The 17,452-nt window shown below is 39.6% G+C and overlaps 1 protein-coding gene across 1 annotated transcript; it reads right to left on the reverse strand.

The window, feature by feature from the left end:
- Positions 1–421: 421 nt before the first annotated feature.
- LOC139717836 (ileal sodium/bile acid cotransporter-like) lies at positions 422–3,847 on the reverse strand. The gene is made up of 2 exons (XM_071629333.1): positions 3,816–3,847; positions 422–1,922 (listed from the first exon to the last, which is right to left on the reverse strand). The coding sequence occupies exon 2, from the start codon at positions 1,891–1,893 to the stop codon at positions 523–525; it is 1,371 nt and encodes a 456-aa protein (XP_071485434.1). The 5' UTR covers positions 1,894–1,922; positions 3,816–3,847; the 3' UTR covers positions 422–522.
- Between the last annotated feature and the right edge of the window lie 13,605 nt (positions 3,848–17,452).

Consider the following 17,452-nt stretch of genomic DNA (forward strand, 5'->3'; position numbering starts at 1 on the left):
GATTATCACCCCGTGGTTCTGTTAGTCCATAACAAACGAAAAACACACTTCGGGAGCTTCAAAGTGTTTATAATCTTGGTTTGTTTTGTTTTGGTTTTTTTTCTTGCTTCTTGCTACCACACCAAGGCAACATCACCACGGTAGACTGTATAGGCCTACTTCAGCTTCAGGACTATCGATTGTAACATGAACAACACTGTAATTAACTGTAAAGAACGATCTTGAAAGAAGAAAATAACGAAAATTAACGATACTCACTCCTGAAGAACGATCTTATAGAATTGCAACTAATATTAACAAATTGATCTTCGTCGACGTAAAGATGAAAAAAAAAATCAAAGCAAGAATCATTCATTTGAAAGACAGAACATGGAATGATCATTGCTTATACAGAATCTTGTTTAGAAATTCACGATGTATTTTTCTGTTCGACCTGGTTATAATGTCACTCGTATCCAGTCACTTGCCCCTGTGTCAAACATAATCTATTCCACCTCTCCAGTGTTATAGGATGTTGTTGTGTTATCCAGGCCCATTGTCGATCCCCGAATTGTCCTCTGTGGGTTTGTATGTACCTACCATCTCAACAGCATCGACAATGTCGATCTCCGATTCACAGTCGCTATCTTTCTTCTTCCCCCTGCACCTACCGACGAGGTAGTAGGTGAGAGAGAAGAGGCCCCCTTCCAAGAACGCCATCATCATAGCGACGAAGGCCACCCTCGCCGCGAGGGTCGCCTCCGGCTTCGGGAACGTGCTGAGGAGCACGATAAAGGCGATGGTCCCGTTCTGGACACCGGTTTCGAAGGCTATCGCAATCACTTGGGGCTTTTTCAGGCGTGCGGTCATGGATACGGTGCCACCGATGAGAGCCCCTGAAAACGGTAGTAAAAGAGCAGCAACGTAGATCTTCCAAGGGGAGAAGAAAATGTGTAGGTTAATAGGGAGAGTTAAGGAGCCGACCACTACGAATGTGACAGCCACACAAGGTTTGATGATTTTTTTCACCTTCAAGTTTGCTTGCGGAAACTTCAGTCGGATGAGCACGCCCACGAACAACGGAACGATAAGCGTCAGGAGCTGGGTAGCGATCCTACCGTACGGTGTGACGAGGTCGGTCTCGACGACGCGAGGACTGTAGATGAGGAGATTGAGAGGCGTTGCTCCCAGGGCGAGCACGGTGGAAAAAACCGTCATCGTGACGCTCAACATGTAGTCAGCGCCTACAAGGAGACTGAGGTGGTTACTCATATTCCCGCCGGGACAGCAACCGACAAGTAGAAGCCCCAACGCTGTAGCTGAGTCCATCCTTAACGCTTTTCCGATCCCGAAGGCAAGGGCGGGCATAATCCCGAACTGACAAACGCAACCGATGGTGATGCCAAGGGGTCGGCGAATGCACTCCCAAATAACTTTAAGATCAAGTAGGATTCCCATCAATGTGTAAGTCAGTGTCATGGGCACGATAAATAGGTAGTTGACAATTCGCCTATACTGACTTTTACGCAGCAACACCTTAACCGTCACTTCCCCACTCACGTTGGCTCCTCGGGACCCCATTTCCGACACGAGAATCCTCATACTCGACACCGCCAGATTTCTCCCGCGAACCACAAACCTGAACGTCGCGGGGAGAAACATGTTCTCGTCAAGCGGGAAACGCGTGTCCGAGCCGTTGATGACGGTAAATGCAAAGTCGCTCTCGCTCTCGAAGAACATCTCGCTTTTTGGTCCATGGTACCTCGTCACTGTGACGTTTGCCGCTACATCTTGACCCTGATGGACGTAAACGTCTGTCAAATTTCCGAATGATACTTGTGCCTCCTGGGTTAAACCCGATGATGAGTTATTGACAAAGGTAAGTAGAAAGATTACAATAGTTAATGGAGACATCCCCGTCTTCTTGTACTTTCTTTGTCTACCTATAATGTGATGATGATAAGAAAGATTCCATAATTATTTAGTGTTAATATTGGATTGTGTTATTCTCAGTGACAGCATGTAAATTCTGCTTATTGAGAATCATAACTGAATAATATGAGAAAAAAGAACATCCCATAGAAAATACAGAACAAAAAAAGAGCACAATCATTCTTTTTTATTACATTACAGATGGTTAAATTGATAAAGCATGTCTATTCTCGTAAGTCACAGCAACTTAGAAACTGAGGGAATTGAGATCACATCGTTGGATCCCGACCAAAATCGATGTTCATGAGTTTGAAATAGCTTAATCAGTTTTTATAACATTGAACGCACATCGATTGTCTTATGCATCGACCTCCTGTGGTCTTTCACCAGGGTGTTACGAAAGAAAAAGAAAATTAATCTAATGTTATATATTATCACTTCCACAAACGCTTTTCTTTGTCTAGGAAAATACAATTAGTGGCCTCAGAACCGTATGGGTTCGTTGGTTCACTGTCCTGAAGGTAATTTTAACGCGGTAAAGAATAACAATACGTGATTACGTGATACAGTAACACAACCGAACTTATCCATATCTTCAGCACTTTCTGAAATTGACATGGGGTCGGAATATTGAGACAGACAACAATAACATTATTAAGGAAATAGCTGTGTAGTAGTGGTAAACAGCTGAAAGCATTTCCAGTTTCCTCCAGTGCGGTCCAGATCACGATTATACAGCATAAACTGAATTACAATCAAGTTACAGCTTAGAGCCAAATGTTCAAGAGACTGTACAGGTTCGGTTGGAATGGGCCTTCGGGTTTCCAACGTTTTTCAATGATGATTTTTTTTTTTTTTTTTTAGATAATGAGAAACCTCTTATGAAATATGAAAGGGCACATAATTCCAAGCGGATTTCAAAGTTTATCTGATGAAAATCGGTCTTAAAATGGCTGACATATCCGCAACAAAGCGAACGTAATAAAAAGTGGGACCCACCTTTTATTAGATCACTTTGTTTTACCTTGTTTTTTTTTTTATATCTCAGCCATTTCGGAACCAATTTTCATCAAAAGTAAGTTTGAATTCCTCTTGGAATTGTATGTTCTTTAAAGGCATTGTTAACCATTTGCAGATGAAACAAAAGCCCAGCTTTAGTGCTTGAAAGTAGTTCTAAAATGTCAGTTAGGGATAGAAATAACCAGTGTAAGAAAGTTAATCAGTATAATCATTGTTAAATATTGTTAAATATACTAAATATGAACAATAGTCAAAATAAAAACTGTTTCTAGACTAAACAGTCTACAGTTAGGGTTTAGTGAGAAAAATAATTGTGATATCTTAGGCTTTATTCCAAAAATTTTTATGAGGCAAGATTTTTTTTATACAACTGACCTAACATATGCATCAAATGTAGCTAAATGTGATAACTCGAACATTGTTTTTATCACTGCTCTTAATGGTAAACAGTGCCTTTAATATTCCATAACGTGATTTCTAAGCATGTCGCAAAAAGTTAAATGCTTGATCCTCACCTCAACCAATACTAGGCCCTATAGCATCCCTTTAAGTATCGACTCGTGTACTAATAAAGTCCGTGTTCACGTTGGCTGTACATACTCTAGGCCCTACAACTTTTCAGAGTTTTGCTCCCTGACGGCTTCCCTATACAGCGTAGATATGATTTATCTAACATTAGAATGTATCAACCATGAACAGCAATTTGACATGTTTCGATTATATAGGACACTTCCCACCAGTGCTGCGCTTGGAGTTTAAACTTTCTACATCGTGAGTATAGCACCAATATATCAACGTAGAAAATATCTCCTGCTTGTACCATACACTCTGTATGTCAAACAAATGAATAAAATCGTTCATGCACATTCATGCCTTACGCTTACCTGCGAAACAAAGTCGACGAAGTTTGTTGCTGTTCGTGCCCAAATCGTTTATATCTGCGCAAACTACAAGAACTCCGAACGTGATATTTGAGGTGTGACATCGCAAAATGCTCGTGAGGGAGTTGAGTTTGCTTCACAAATCCACACAATCCAAGGCAAAATTCAATGTCTGACTGCTTCTCACTTCAAGCTCCCCACTCCTTCGTAGTTCAATCACTTTCCCCGCATACTCGTGCTACACACACAGAAAGTAGCAAGGACTGATTATGATATAATGTTCGCATTCATGAAGGGCCGCTATAGTAATCGAGATAACTCTATTTAAGCTTCGACATCCGTTTACGACAGGGGAGGGACATGCATTGTACATATGCTAGTTGTAAAAATAGCACGTGATATGAACTGAAAAGAATCAAGATGGTTTCATTAAAGGCCATGCAGGTTATGTAGGCCTATGTCTATATTTTGTTCCGATTGGCAAGAATCCCCTGATGGAAACCATTTTTTTTTTGCAATGTTATGATTGATATGTGAACGGATGGTATTTTATAATTAACCTGATGGTATCTTATTATGACGCTTACCACATCATTATGCTAGTACATTCTCACACGTCGGCGTGCATGATGAACGCTCACATTCATACATGTCAAAATGCATACAACTTTCTATCTACACATACACTGTACATCACTGAAACCGAAGGAGATATTCATATTCACGTATAATATCTATGTATGTGTGTAGCCCTATGTACGGAGATAGCTGAATTTTAGTGGCGTTCATGATTTAATATTTTAAATGGACTTACGGTTCGGAAGTGAGAGGGACGTAAAACGATCCTGCGTTCATTCCGCAATACAATTTAGAAGACATTGTGTGACATCAAAAGTAAACAAAAGTGGAGAATGACAAAGAAAGAGAAGGGGGGGGGGGGTAGACTGAGGAACTGAGCAAGGCCCGGTTTGGGATCAGAACACTTGACCTGCAGTACTTCAAACAGTTCACAAACTCTGAGCGTTCCGACATATTAGGGTTGACTCACTCGAAGGCTTGCTCAATGCAGGGATCAATGGTCGGAAGCCAGTCCGGATATTGGTGCTGTTTGCAACGCGGCCAAGATTTCAGTGACACCATGTAATGTGCTAATGTGGCTTTATCGACCTGAACTTGATGGTTTGTCAGTAAGTATGCAAGGCTGTGACTGCCACAATTAATAGTGGTATAATGAGCATAATTTTCGTTATACTTGATCTGTTTAGGTTCTGTTTAGGACGCTACATAAAATGAATAATTATAAATGCACTGTTGTTGCAAAATTGCTGATTTAGCGACACCACCTGTTTTGAATAAGGGTACAACGCATCGTTCAGTGAATGAGTAACTAGGAAGAAGTCACTTACAACAATTAATTATGGTGATGAGAACACCAATTCAAAGGTGCCCGTGTGGATGGCTGAAATAGTATTGATGCCCAAATGTGAATGTGGTCATGGATTAACGTTGTAATGGCTCAATTTCAGGAATTATCAACCTTACATGAGCGTGTATAATGATATTCAAATGCATAAAAAATGTTCATTATGCCAAAGTTTTTAGAATTATGACATTATGCTGTTACTGTGAGATCTATTATCACTCTACTGATGCACTTAAACCCGTAGAATGGTAGCTATTTCAACGCTTTGCATGAGAAATACTGCACAATTTTTAAGGAAAATGCGGTCACTCCCTCACAGATTAGCACCGTTCTCGACGCATTTAAGGTTAATTGTAATCTACATGTATTTTCATAGATTCATATCCACAACATCAAAGAGTCTAGTAGCAGGTATAAGGGTCAAACAGCTCAGATTTGATGGTGGTCGTTTTTCCACCAAAAAAATGTTTAACGGAGCCTTTTTAACCAAGGAGGCGGGACATCTCTATAGCTCTCGAACCTCCCTGCTTTAACTACTAAACCAAGTGGGGTTGGTAATCCGTTTGTGTCTCCTGGTTGAAGCACGTCAGAAATCACACTTTCTCTGTAATGGGCACTTTTGCACGGGTGATCTGATTCGACCACAACAGGCTTGATTGGGATTAAGTTTCACCTGTTATTATACAGACGGCTATAATGCATATCTTTATTGTTAAGAAAAAGTGTTGATTATCATTATATTGTCATTGTTATTATTATTAGTTGGACATTACATCAAAATTAACACTGCAATTTCCCACTGCAAATTTGATACAAATAGAGTTAAATCAAACAGATCGAATGACCAGAGTTCGATTAGTATCAGTTGATTATGAGTGATAGTAATGTTTAAATGTAATGAGAAACCAACGGGTGAGTTGTGAGATAAGATGTCATCAAATTATCTGCCTTTCATAAAAACGACTCGGAATGATATCACTGTTTAGTGAACACGTGTGAACCTTTCAGTTTGCATAACTTGATCCATGTCTGAATTTGGATGACATGCTGTCATTTTGATCGTATGGTTCTGTTCTATTTAATGGCAGGCAGTTTGAACTTGAAGTGGAAATGTAGGCCTACTCAATTCCGCCTACGGTGATCACAACGGATGTACGTCACGAGTTCGAGAGCCGCGAGTCATACAGCCCAAAAAAGTTATACAGACCACGAGTCATGCAGCCCATGAGCTCGACACTAGGCAAATAAGGCCCATGAGTTCGACACTAAGCAAAGAGGGCTCACGAGTCCGACATATTAAGCCCCGCGATGTAATGTCGAACTCGTGGACCGAACTCGTAGGTGTCGGTCTTATGGGATGACCCTATCACAACTGGACATGTAATTTAACTTTAAGTATTTTTAGTTGTATTTTCACTTTTTGTCTCGCCCACCGGAGGTGAAGGCGAGACTAAGGGATCCAAATGGCGTCCGTCCGTCGTCCGTCCGTCGTCCTTCCGTCGTCCGTCCGTCGTCCGTCACAAATGTTAAAGTTTACCTGCAAGACTTTGATTGATCTGATTTTTACCTTCTTGTCATCCCTGGTCAGCACTGAGATTCGTCCATCGGTAGTCCACACTCTCTTCACCTTCTCATGCTTCCTCGCCATGTAGACCAGGTTGCTCCTCTCTTGTGTGAGATCCTCGTGGATGTACACATTGGAGCCTTTCAGTTTCTGTCTCGCCGTGTACACCTGTTGTCGCACGTTATACCGAGCAAACTTGACGATGATGGGCTTCGAGGGAAGGAATTTCGTCGCTCGTGATGCCGCGTCCAGGATGCCGTTGCCTCTCTGCTCGGTCGTACGCATGAAGCGGGATACGATGAGATCGATCCAAGTCCGCCGGCTGGATGTCGACGTCCAGTTTCTCGCGAATGATCTTGATGATGACATCGTCAGTTTGTTCCTCGCCGTTCTCTGCAACACCGTGGAATCGTAGGCAGTTTCTCCTGCTGTACTGCTCGTGTTCTTCCAAGGCACTCTGGTATGAAGAGAGCTTCTTTTCCAGATCCTCTATCTTGGCTTCGAGGGCGACAAGTTTGTCGGAGTCCAAATGGAAGTCCATGTTGATGGCGTTGTAGACGTCGTTGGTGACATTTTCTACAATGGCTTTTGACACGGCCTGTACAATGGCGGAGATTACCTCTTCAGACAAAAGAGCGTCCTGAATTCTTCTCTGTAAGGTAACAGGATTAACTCCATTGTCCTCATTCGCGCCCTTCCAGCTCTGTGATGAAGGAATCGCTTGGGTGGCCAGTTGACACGGTCTCAACATCTTTCGGGGAAGTGTCCGAAATTGCGCCGGCTTCACTCCCGAGGGCTTTGGCTTGCTGACCGATGGGTTGTTTGCTGTTCTTAGTGACAAGTTTGTCAGCAGGATTCCTGCTCCTTTTTCGAGTTTCCATGGTCAGATACAGTCCCTCTTGTATACCAGGCACAAGTGAAGATACTTAGATGAGATATGATAGCTGTGACAAATAGACTTGAAGCTCTGGAAAGATCAATATATCTCAAATTCAGAACACAATCTCAGAGCACAGCTTCACAACCTCAGAGGAGAGATAGAAAGGGAGAGCGAGAGAGGCTGGAGAAAAATAATAATAATTATAATGATAATAATAATAATAATAATAATAATAATAAATATTGATTATAATCACATTAACAATGCTACTACTACTACTACTACTAATAATAATAATAATAATGATAATAATAATAAATCATCTTACCACATTGCTCTCCAAAATAGTCGTCTGTACATGTACAGTTGTACCCCACGTCAGTTTCTTCACACGTTCCTCCATTGTGACAGGGTGATGACTTACATGCTGACATACATCAGGAAGGAGTGGGAGAGAATCACACAGAGAAGAGAACGGAAAAAAACTGCATCTTCTCGCACTAATATGCATTGCAGGACATATCAGGGCAATCACCCCCCCCCCCCCTTAATACTGGTTGATAAGGTTAGAGTAAAGATTAGGGTTAGGGTTAGGTTTAAGCATGGCTCGACACTAACTTTTTTGTTTGGTGGCCCGATGGGGCCACCAAAGTCCTAAATTTCATATTTTTGGTGGCCCGAGAGAAAAATTTGGTGTCCCGGAAAAAAAACAATAAAAAACATTAAAAGTCCTCTTTTTTTTTTAATGAGTCAAATATTTAAGATTTATGATAGTAAGAATTAGAAGTTGGACATATCTACTCATAAATAAACTTCAACAAACTTGCAACACTCACTCTCAGGCATTCAATCAGTCCTTTTCATCCATCCTTTGAACAAAAATTAACTGCTAATTTCCGGCGCAAAAAGTTACGAATTTATTCACATACTTTTCAAAAAATTTTGGTGGCCCGACTTTCATTTTGGGTGGCCCCGGGCCACCGGGCCACCGTTAGTGTCGAGCCCTGGTTTAAGGTTCGGAGTTTGGGTTAGGGTTTAGGTTTAGGTTCAGGATTAGGAGAAGGGTTTGGGCCAGGGGAAGGGTCCGGGGTAATTGCCTTGGACCCATTGAAGGGTACTACATGTAGGTCAATTATCATACTTGGATCTCATCTAAACATATTCACCAAAGTAAAATAGCCATGCCAGATGACGGAAAAAAAAATCATACTAAATGCACGCTGAATCATTAACATTTGTTTAAATCTATTTGTACATTCACTTTTTATTTCTTTCATAACTATGACATTATAACAGCCTCGGTTCCTTAGTTAAAAGAACTGTTTTACGATCTTATTTGTTAATCTTCATACCAAGATATAATTCATAATATGACACTATAGGAAATGTTCCCCGCGAAAGCCTAGTGGTATACTTTTACCTCAAGACTGAAGGTTTACTTTTAAAAAAAGTTACAGAAAGTTACAGATGGTATGTAAATTTTACGAATTAAAAAAAATGATAGCCATAATTGGTTACAACCAAAATAATATGCAAACTATATCCCTCTGATTTTCCTTTTTTTTAAATCGGAAGTCAGCATTAAAGTGGCGTTAATTGAACCGCAACGTGAGTTCATAGATATTATACTTAATATGCCTTATAGAGGGCCCCAGTCCGTGTTCACGTTGTCTTTCATAACAAGACTAAACAAAAGTACACTATCAATGGCTATGGAGCGGGAGCTCGGCAGTCTACATAGTGGATATGACGCCTGCGGCATGTCTAGCAGTCAGGAGGTTGTTGGTTTCTCAGAGTCCAACCCAAGTATGTATGCCCATGATTTTTTTTTCAGTTATTATGGCTACTATCAAAACACTTAATAATTTGTGTTTATTTACTCAGATGAAGGGCAATTTATCAATCAGAGGAAATGAAAACAACTACGCACGAATCATTAATTTGAATCTTCCCGATGGTTTTTGAGAAATTTAACATACTGCCCGTATATTCCAATCAATGAATTCTTGGCCCAGTTGCTTTTATTATTGATTGACTGACAAATTTTCCTTCATCGACGTAAAAATACCGATTTTTGAATGTATTATTTCTACAAATCAGGAGAAAAGAGTAGTGAAGACCAAGGGTTAACAAAGTCATATCCGAATTTACCCTCTAGGTTCATAATAGGCCTAGTATATTGTTCATTTTTTAAAGATTTTTAAAATCTATATGACATTTATCTTTTATCATAAATTATCATCACATATTTTTTTCTAGGGAGTTGATAGACTCACGAGTGGCTTCACAATTCTGCAGTTTTGGTTCTTTATGTTTGTTTGTTCGTTTGGTTGTTTGGTTGGTTGGATCAAAGACCTGATCATGGACCCTACATTAGGGTCCATGGTCGGATATACAGTGTAGTTGATTCGTTTGAAGGTACCTGTTATCACACACGCGAATAAATCAGCCCTCTCCTGCGACGGAAAATAACGCTTGACCAAAGAATTATTGTCAGCAAATAACAACTTGGGAACCATGGCAACCGTTTCCCCAGTGACCAAGGTTCTCAAACCACAATCGATGTTCCGTATGCACAGTTCTTTCCTGTCTCCTTCCGCTAGGACACCGGAAACTAAAAGAAATATGAAAGTGGGAGACAAAATAACGGAGGACAAGAATTTCGTTTATATCCAGAAGAAATTAAAAAGTGTTTTCATTATCTTCCACTTACATTTGAAAAGCATTCATTCATGAATTAGGCCCTAATTCGTGTCCTCTTCCATTATGAATGTAGACTTCTAAGATGAAAATTAGATCTGTCGTCGATAGGACATGATACATAATTAATATGGTATTAAGTGTAAAATTGATAGTCGAAGGATTTTTTGAGTTAGCCTCTGCACAAGATTTGAGAGTGAAATAAAGAAGAAGAAAAAGAACATTAAAGAAGATTAAAGAATTTGTACAGATAGAGAACGTAATCCGAGAGGAGATATTCGGATCACCTGATTACTTCAAGTGGGTGCTTGAACTTACCGAAATAGATAAGAAAAAGTGCGCGGAATGTATCCCACGATTTACCCATTTTTGATCGATGGCTTGTAAACGCTCAATCTGGGAGACCAAACTGGAACGTTCCGCAGCTGTCTGAGATATCCGTCGAAATGACCAGATTCGTTAGCTGTTTTACCAATATCTGATTACTTAATGTACTCATGGACCTGCCCATGACATATTGCACAATCTGCCAACATTTAAAGTGCGCGTTAACCGTAACAGACCTTCGTTAGGATTGTGGATAGGGGGCGCCGTGATGCACTCTTAAATCTCGGTACGAAGCGGGAGTAGATGGACGAAAACAGATCATCCCACCACACCATGGGGGGGGGGGGGGGGCAACATTTACTTTAGCCTAGGATGTCAGATTTCCAAATAATTTGATAAGTAAATGTAAAAACCGCACAATTTATGTTCCCCTAAAAACTCCTTCTATTCTTTAGACTGCGACGCCAGATTTTCAAACGATTTAATAAATGCAAAAAACACGCAACAATTAAAGAAAGTAGGTTTTTCCTCGCGTTTGCTAATCAAATTAATATTTTCTCGTTATCCTACTATCAGAATATCATACATGGCATCATCGTGATATAGTATATTTACATTCCATTCACTACAGTTTGTATTGTCATTGAGTTGTATATGCCGATGAGCGTTGTCTATACCTCCATATTCGTAGTACACATAGCAGGAAAGACAGACACCCCCGATCTAGCCATACACATTTTCCTTGAATATTTATTTTTCTTACTTTTTACACAAATTTTGCACAATGTTAAAAGAAAAAAATATACACCAGATCGTTGAATTTCAATTCTTAAAATGCAAAGGCTCCCTTGTGAAATGAACACGCATGCACACGCGGAAAAAAAAAGAGACATACCACGATTTACCGATTCAGGGTCTCCTTGAATCTTTACCTTTCATATTTTCTTATTGAAAATTTGCCATATATTGTTGAAAATCGTTGAATTTTAATTCTTAAAATGCATAATTATGCCAACCCCTTGATAGGCTCCCTCACTTGCGTGTTCCCCCTCCCCATTTTTATAACATATTCTTACATCCCCCCCCCCCGGAAAAAAAAATGAGTACACCTAAGACACGATACCTTATAGCAATGGTTTAATGGAAAAACATTAACGTCAATTGATTTAAGGGCAGATTTACGTCCTCAGCAAACCTTTCAAGGTAAAGGTCACTCAGAGGTTCATACATACAGCCATTAAACACTCTAACTAATCGCCCTAAGCAATTAAATATATACGACGTGTTAAAAAGAAATGGCATCCGTGTGATCTATAAATTACTTTTAAAAAACCCACATAGCTCGTAATACTGAAATTGATATGGATTATAGCTGGATACACACTGTGAGTGCCATCCATTAATGGAGCACGTTCTTTGAGTTTACCTCGCCCTGACACTACACTGTACAGATTCATTCTTCGAATAATGATTAGCACACACAGCCATTTATTTGCTCGCACACAAAGATTGCTTGCACACGTGGGTTAGAAACTGGGCAAAATCTGAATCGTAACTTAAAAGAGATACATGAATTTCGTCAAAGCTGATTCATGATATCATGTCCAAAACCAACTCAAGCAAAATTATTGTACACTTGATAATTCAGCTGTACACTATCAATTCAGTCGGTGGCGTACCATGGGTCAAGACATTGTGGGGGGGGGGGGCACCTCATGGCAGCAACATCAGAATTGCATAACGGTACAATTAAATGCGAGCGAGCGGAGCGAGCGAGCTTGAAAATTTTGACATTTTACAGTCCCCAAACTGTCGTTTGTAGCTATGTTTTTTTCGCTTTGAAAATTAAGGGGAGGTGCGCACCGGGGCGCAACTGCTGGCAATTACTGACAGCGACATCAGGAGAATGGCATAACGATTAAATGCGAGCGAGCTTTAAAATTTTGACATTTTAGAGTCCCAAAACTGCCGTTTGTAGCTATATTATTTTTTCGCTTTGGAAATTAAGGGGAGGGGCCCACCGGGTGCAACTGCTGGCAATTACTGACAGCAAAATCAGGAGAATGGCATAACGATTAAATGCGAGCGAGCGAAGCGAGCAAGCTTGAAAATTTTGACATTTTACAGTCCCAAAACTGCCGTTTGTAGCTATATTTTTTTCGCTTTGGAAATTAAGGGGAGGGGGCGCACCGGGTGCAACTGCTGGCAGTAACATCAGGAGAATGGCATAAACGATTAAATGCGAGCGAGCGAAGCGAGCGATCTTGAAAATTTTGACATTTTACAGTCCCAAAACTTCCGTTTGTAGCTATTATTTTTTTCGCTTTGGAAATTAAGGGGAGGGGCGCACCGGGCGCAACTGCTGGCAATTACTGACAGCAAAATCAGGAGAATGGCATAACGATTAAATGCGAGCGAGCCTGAAAGTTTTGAAATTTTACAGTCCCAAAACTGCCGTTAGTAGCTATATTTTTTCGCTTTGGAAATTAAGGGGAGGGGGCGCACCGGATGCAACTGCTGGCAATTGCTGGCAGTAACATCAGGAGAATGGCATAACGATTAAATGCGAGCGAGCGAAGCGAGCGAGCTTGAAAATTTTGACATTTTAGAGTCTCAAAACTGCCGTTTGTAGCTACATTTTTTTCGCTTTGGAAATTCGGGGGGGGGGGGGGGGCGCTCCGGGCGCAACTGCTGGCAATTACTGGCAGTAACATCAGGAGAATGGCATATTAAAGGACAAGTTCACCTTCATAAACATAAGGATTGAGAAAATGCAACAATATTAGTAGAACACATCAGTGAAAGTTTGAGGAAAATTGGACAATCGATGCAAAAGTTATGAATTTTTAAAATGTTTTGTGTTGGAACCGCTGGATGAGGAGACTACTACAACTTGTGAGTCATATGCGTACAACAGTATAAAGAAAATGTAAAGAAAATTCAACGTATTTTCACTTTTTTCGCATAATAAAAGAGCACTTGACTTGCCTCTTTCTAAAGGCAGGGGGAATAATATTACCCATAACATATGTCGGTAACGAGTCGGGGGAATGTGTACTTTTTTCAAAGGATGAAATTTTGTGAAATTCTCTTTATATTTTCCTTATATTGTTGTACGCATGGACATCTAAGTTATTCACACACTGCAGTAGTCTTCTCATCCAGCGGTTACTGCACAAAAACTTCAAAAATTCATAACTTTTGAACGGATTGTCCGATTTTCCTCAAACTTTCAATGATGTGTTCTACTAATATTGCTACATTCTCTCAATCCTTATGTTTATAAAGGTGAACTTGTCCTTTAAGGTTAATGCGAGCGAGCGAAGCGAGCGAGCTTGAAAATGTTGACATTTTACAGTCCAAAAACTGTCGTTTGTAGCTACATATATATTTTTTCGCTTTGGAGGGAGGGGGCGCCCGGTGCGCCCCTGGATCCGCCACTGGTAGTCAAGGGTGTCGGTTTATGTTCATGATTGGGGGAGGTATGACCAGCGAGGGGGCGTCGAAGTGACCAAGCGGGAGAAGGATGTCCAAAATCTGCACTTTATAAAGAGCATCCCCTAATTGTTTGTGTTTGTGAGTGAGTGTGTTTCATATAGATGGAAAAGTTAGGAAATAGCCAAGGTCAAGTCTTATTATTGGTAATGCAAGGCATTTTAATATAGACTAGTATGTAAAGCAACACTGCAAAATCAATGATCTAGCTTTGATAGCAATAGCAAATGTGTACAACCTATCAACCTACATCACATTGCGCAACATTGCAGCGACTCTTTTTGCCGTTCCGATATTCTGAGTACACTGCGCACATCCTGCTTATATTCAGAATGCCAACCAGGAATCACGCTGATTCACAAACTTTTCCGGGCTTTTTGAACAATGTTTCACTATATATACCTCTTTAGTTATATGGTTAAAAGAAATCTTAGAAAAATGTCTTTTTTCTTGATCACCCTTTCATGTCGATTTCAAAAGCAGTTTACTAACCCTTGAAATACCATTTTGGTATAGTTTTTTTTTTCTTTTATTTCTTTTTTTTTTAACCAGCGGATTGGGAGGGGGGCACGTGCCCCCCCCCCCCCCCCCCCCCCCGTAGTTACGCTACTGAATTCAGTATCATCCATGTCGGCCTACATTGAAATGTTAAACATGAAAAGCATGTGTGCCATAATTTTTCTTGACTTTTTCTTGCTACAAACATTGTAACAAGGGTGGCTGGATGCAAATGATATAGGGCCTACTTATACGTTCCGCTCGAGTCGTGGCGTAACTCCTTGCATCACGCCAGCATGGATGCACTCATGGTAAAAAGAGCTAAAAACTTGGATTAGGACGAAAAAAAAAAATGGTCAAAATCTCACGGCGATCTTTACATATATGTTCCGGGCAAAACGGGACTGCAATGGCCGCCAGAGCATAGTGTGTAAATGTTGCAATAATGCGGCAAGCAACATTTAAACTTGTGCTGCATCAGCACGTGGGAATAGCATCTTTCACTTTGTCACGACAAGAAGAAGACTGTATCTTTACACTTACAATCGTGTTTTCACCTTCTTTTTATTTTCTTTTTCATCCAATAGTACTCAAAGAATTAATTACACTGATGCCACAGCTTCTGTTAAAAATAAGATGGTATATTGAGCAAGGTATAAACTGACTTGTAAGCATATATAATATTTGGAATTTCTTAATCAATACTATTTTTATCAGATTTATTACACTTATGATATTTCATTACGCACTGTATGAACAACACTGTAATCTTTGATTACCAATACAGCTTACATATACATTGTGATATATATTGCCTTTTACATCATTGTATCAGTTGCCATATACAGCTGTATGAAGATTTCATATAGATCTTACATTATTCACCACTGGATAAGACATATGTTTATATTGCACTGTATCATCCGTAACAAGTACAACTTAGACATCTACTACAAGCACAGAATGAAAGTACACTGTATCACATGGACCATAGGACTACAACACAGTACAGTGTAGCTCCATTCATATACAGACTATGACAAACTGAGTACAGCTGCTTTAAGTAAAACAGGCAAAATATGACTTTGGTAGAGTTTATGCCAAAGCTAACATTAGCTGATGCAATTTTAAGTATAGATTCTGATCCTCTTGCACACAAAAAAAAAAGCAAAAAAAAAAAATCCATTACGCTGTACATTGTACATGCTTTCATGCCACCACAACACGACCGAGATGGGTTTTTGTTTTACTGAATCCAGAAAATAAAACATAATAAAACTTATCTCCAGTTGAGAACAGGTTATGGGGTTTATAGTGCTGAATACTTTTGAAGTAGACAACAAAATAAGAAACTGAGTACCATAACACAGTGGAAAAGTGGCATGTACAGAAAATGCACTTCTATGACTACCATTACCACTTTTTATCAATGCCTGTTTGGCACGTGGGATGAAAAGGATATCAGAATGTTCATACACTGTAGAAAAGAATAACATCTCAACATGAACCACCAACATTACCAATATCTCTTCCAAAGCTGGCCTGCTTGACAAATACACTGTATATGCCTTTCAAAAAATTAATACGAGAGCATTTAATAATCAAATGCATGTATACTTGCTGAGAAAATTCTTATCTTATTCTGTACAATTGGCAATGAAACTGGAAATGATCTAGTCTTCTTTTTTCTTTCAACATTAACAACCAACATTAACAATATCTCTTCTAAAGTAGGCCTACTGGACATAAATAGGCATTTCAGAAATTAATAGAGCATTTTATAATCAAATGCATGTATCCTTGCTGAGAAGATTCTCATTCTATTCTGTATGAATGGCAATGATACTGGTAAAAATATATACACCTGTAGTCTTGTTTTTTGTTTCAGAGAAAATAAATCACAGTTCTGATTTAAGTACAAACCCTGGCCCCAGGCAGGCCTGATAGAGTACCGAAGTAATGATGTCACAGTCTTTTGTCATAGCTTAGGTTGGAATCAGGTGCAAGCATGGTTAGCAACACTAGTGTTTACAGATATTTGGGCTGGGTGAGGTTGCTTAGAACCAGTTTCCACGGCGATAATTGGCTATGACATCACACTTTGGTACTCTATAGGTCACAAGTCACGAGGCAATTTTACTGCACAAATTATGATCTTGTCCTCATCACTTTCACAAGACTGATGTTTACTGCATACATATTCTATGTGTATACTGAAGAACGATTGAATGGAACTGAAAGAGTTCATAAAATTTGCTCAGAATCATGAAAAAAGTACTTTTATTTGCTCATATGAGAGCGAAACAGGAGCATTTACAAATGTGCTGCCAATTTATGAATTGTTAATCCAAAACATACAAATTCTGTAGATCCATATGCTCATTTATCCAAGTATGAAATAGGGTTGTTAATCCAAACATTTAAGGGTTATTCCGAAGGTTCATTTATCCAGAAATTAAATAAGGTTCGTTATTCTGAAGTTGCACTGATCCAAAAATGAAAGAGGGTTTCTTAATCTGAAAATGAAATAATGTCTGTTAATTTGAAAGTTGAAAGAAGGTGTGCACCAGTAAACCTTCTGAATTGCAAACCGTATGTCATTTTGGATTAACCAACCTTCATAACAACAAACTTTTTTTTTTTCATTTTTGGATTGACAAACCTTTGGAATAATGAATCTGATTTCATTTTTGGATTAATAAACCATTTGCAATGATAAACCATATTTCATTTTCAGACCAATAAACCTTCAG

The sequence above is a fragment of the Diadema antillarum genome, unplaced genomic scaffold, assembly GCF_040938485.1.
Source record: "Diadema antillarum isolate AM-2024a unplaced genomic scaffold, OU_Dant_1.0 scf00000083, whole genome shotgun sequence".
Classification (NCBI taxonomy): Eukaryota; Metazoa; Echinodermata; class Echinoidea; order Diadematoida; family Diadematidae; genus Diadema; species Diadema antillarum.

Excerpts from the sequence above, each read along its gene's own strand:
- LOC139717836 (XM_071629333.1), bottom strand. The coding sequence starts at position 1,893 with ATGTCTCCATTAACTATTGTAATCTTTCTACTTACCTTTGTCAATAAC.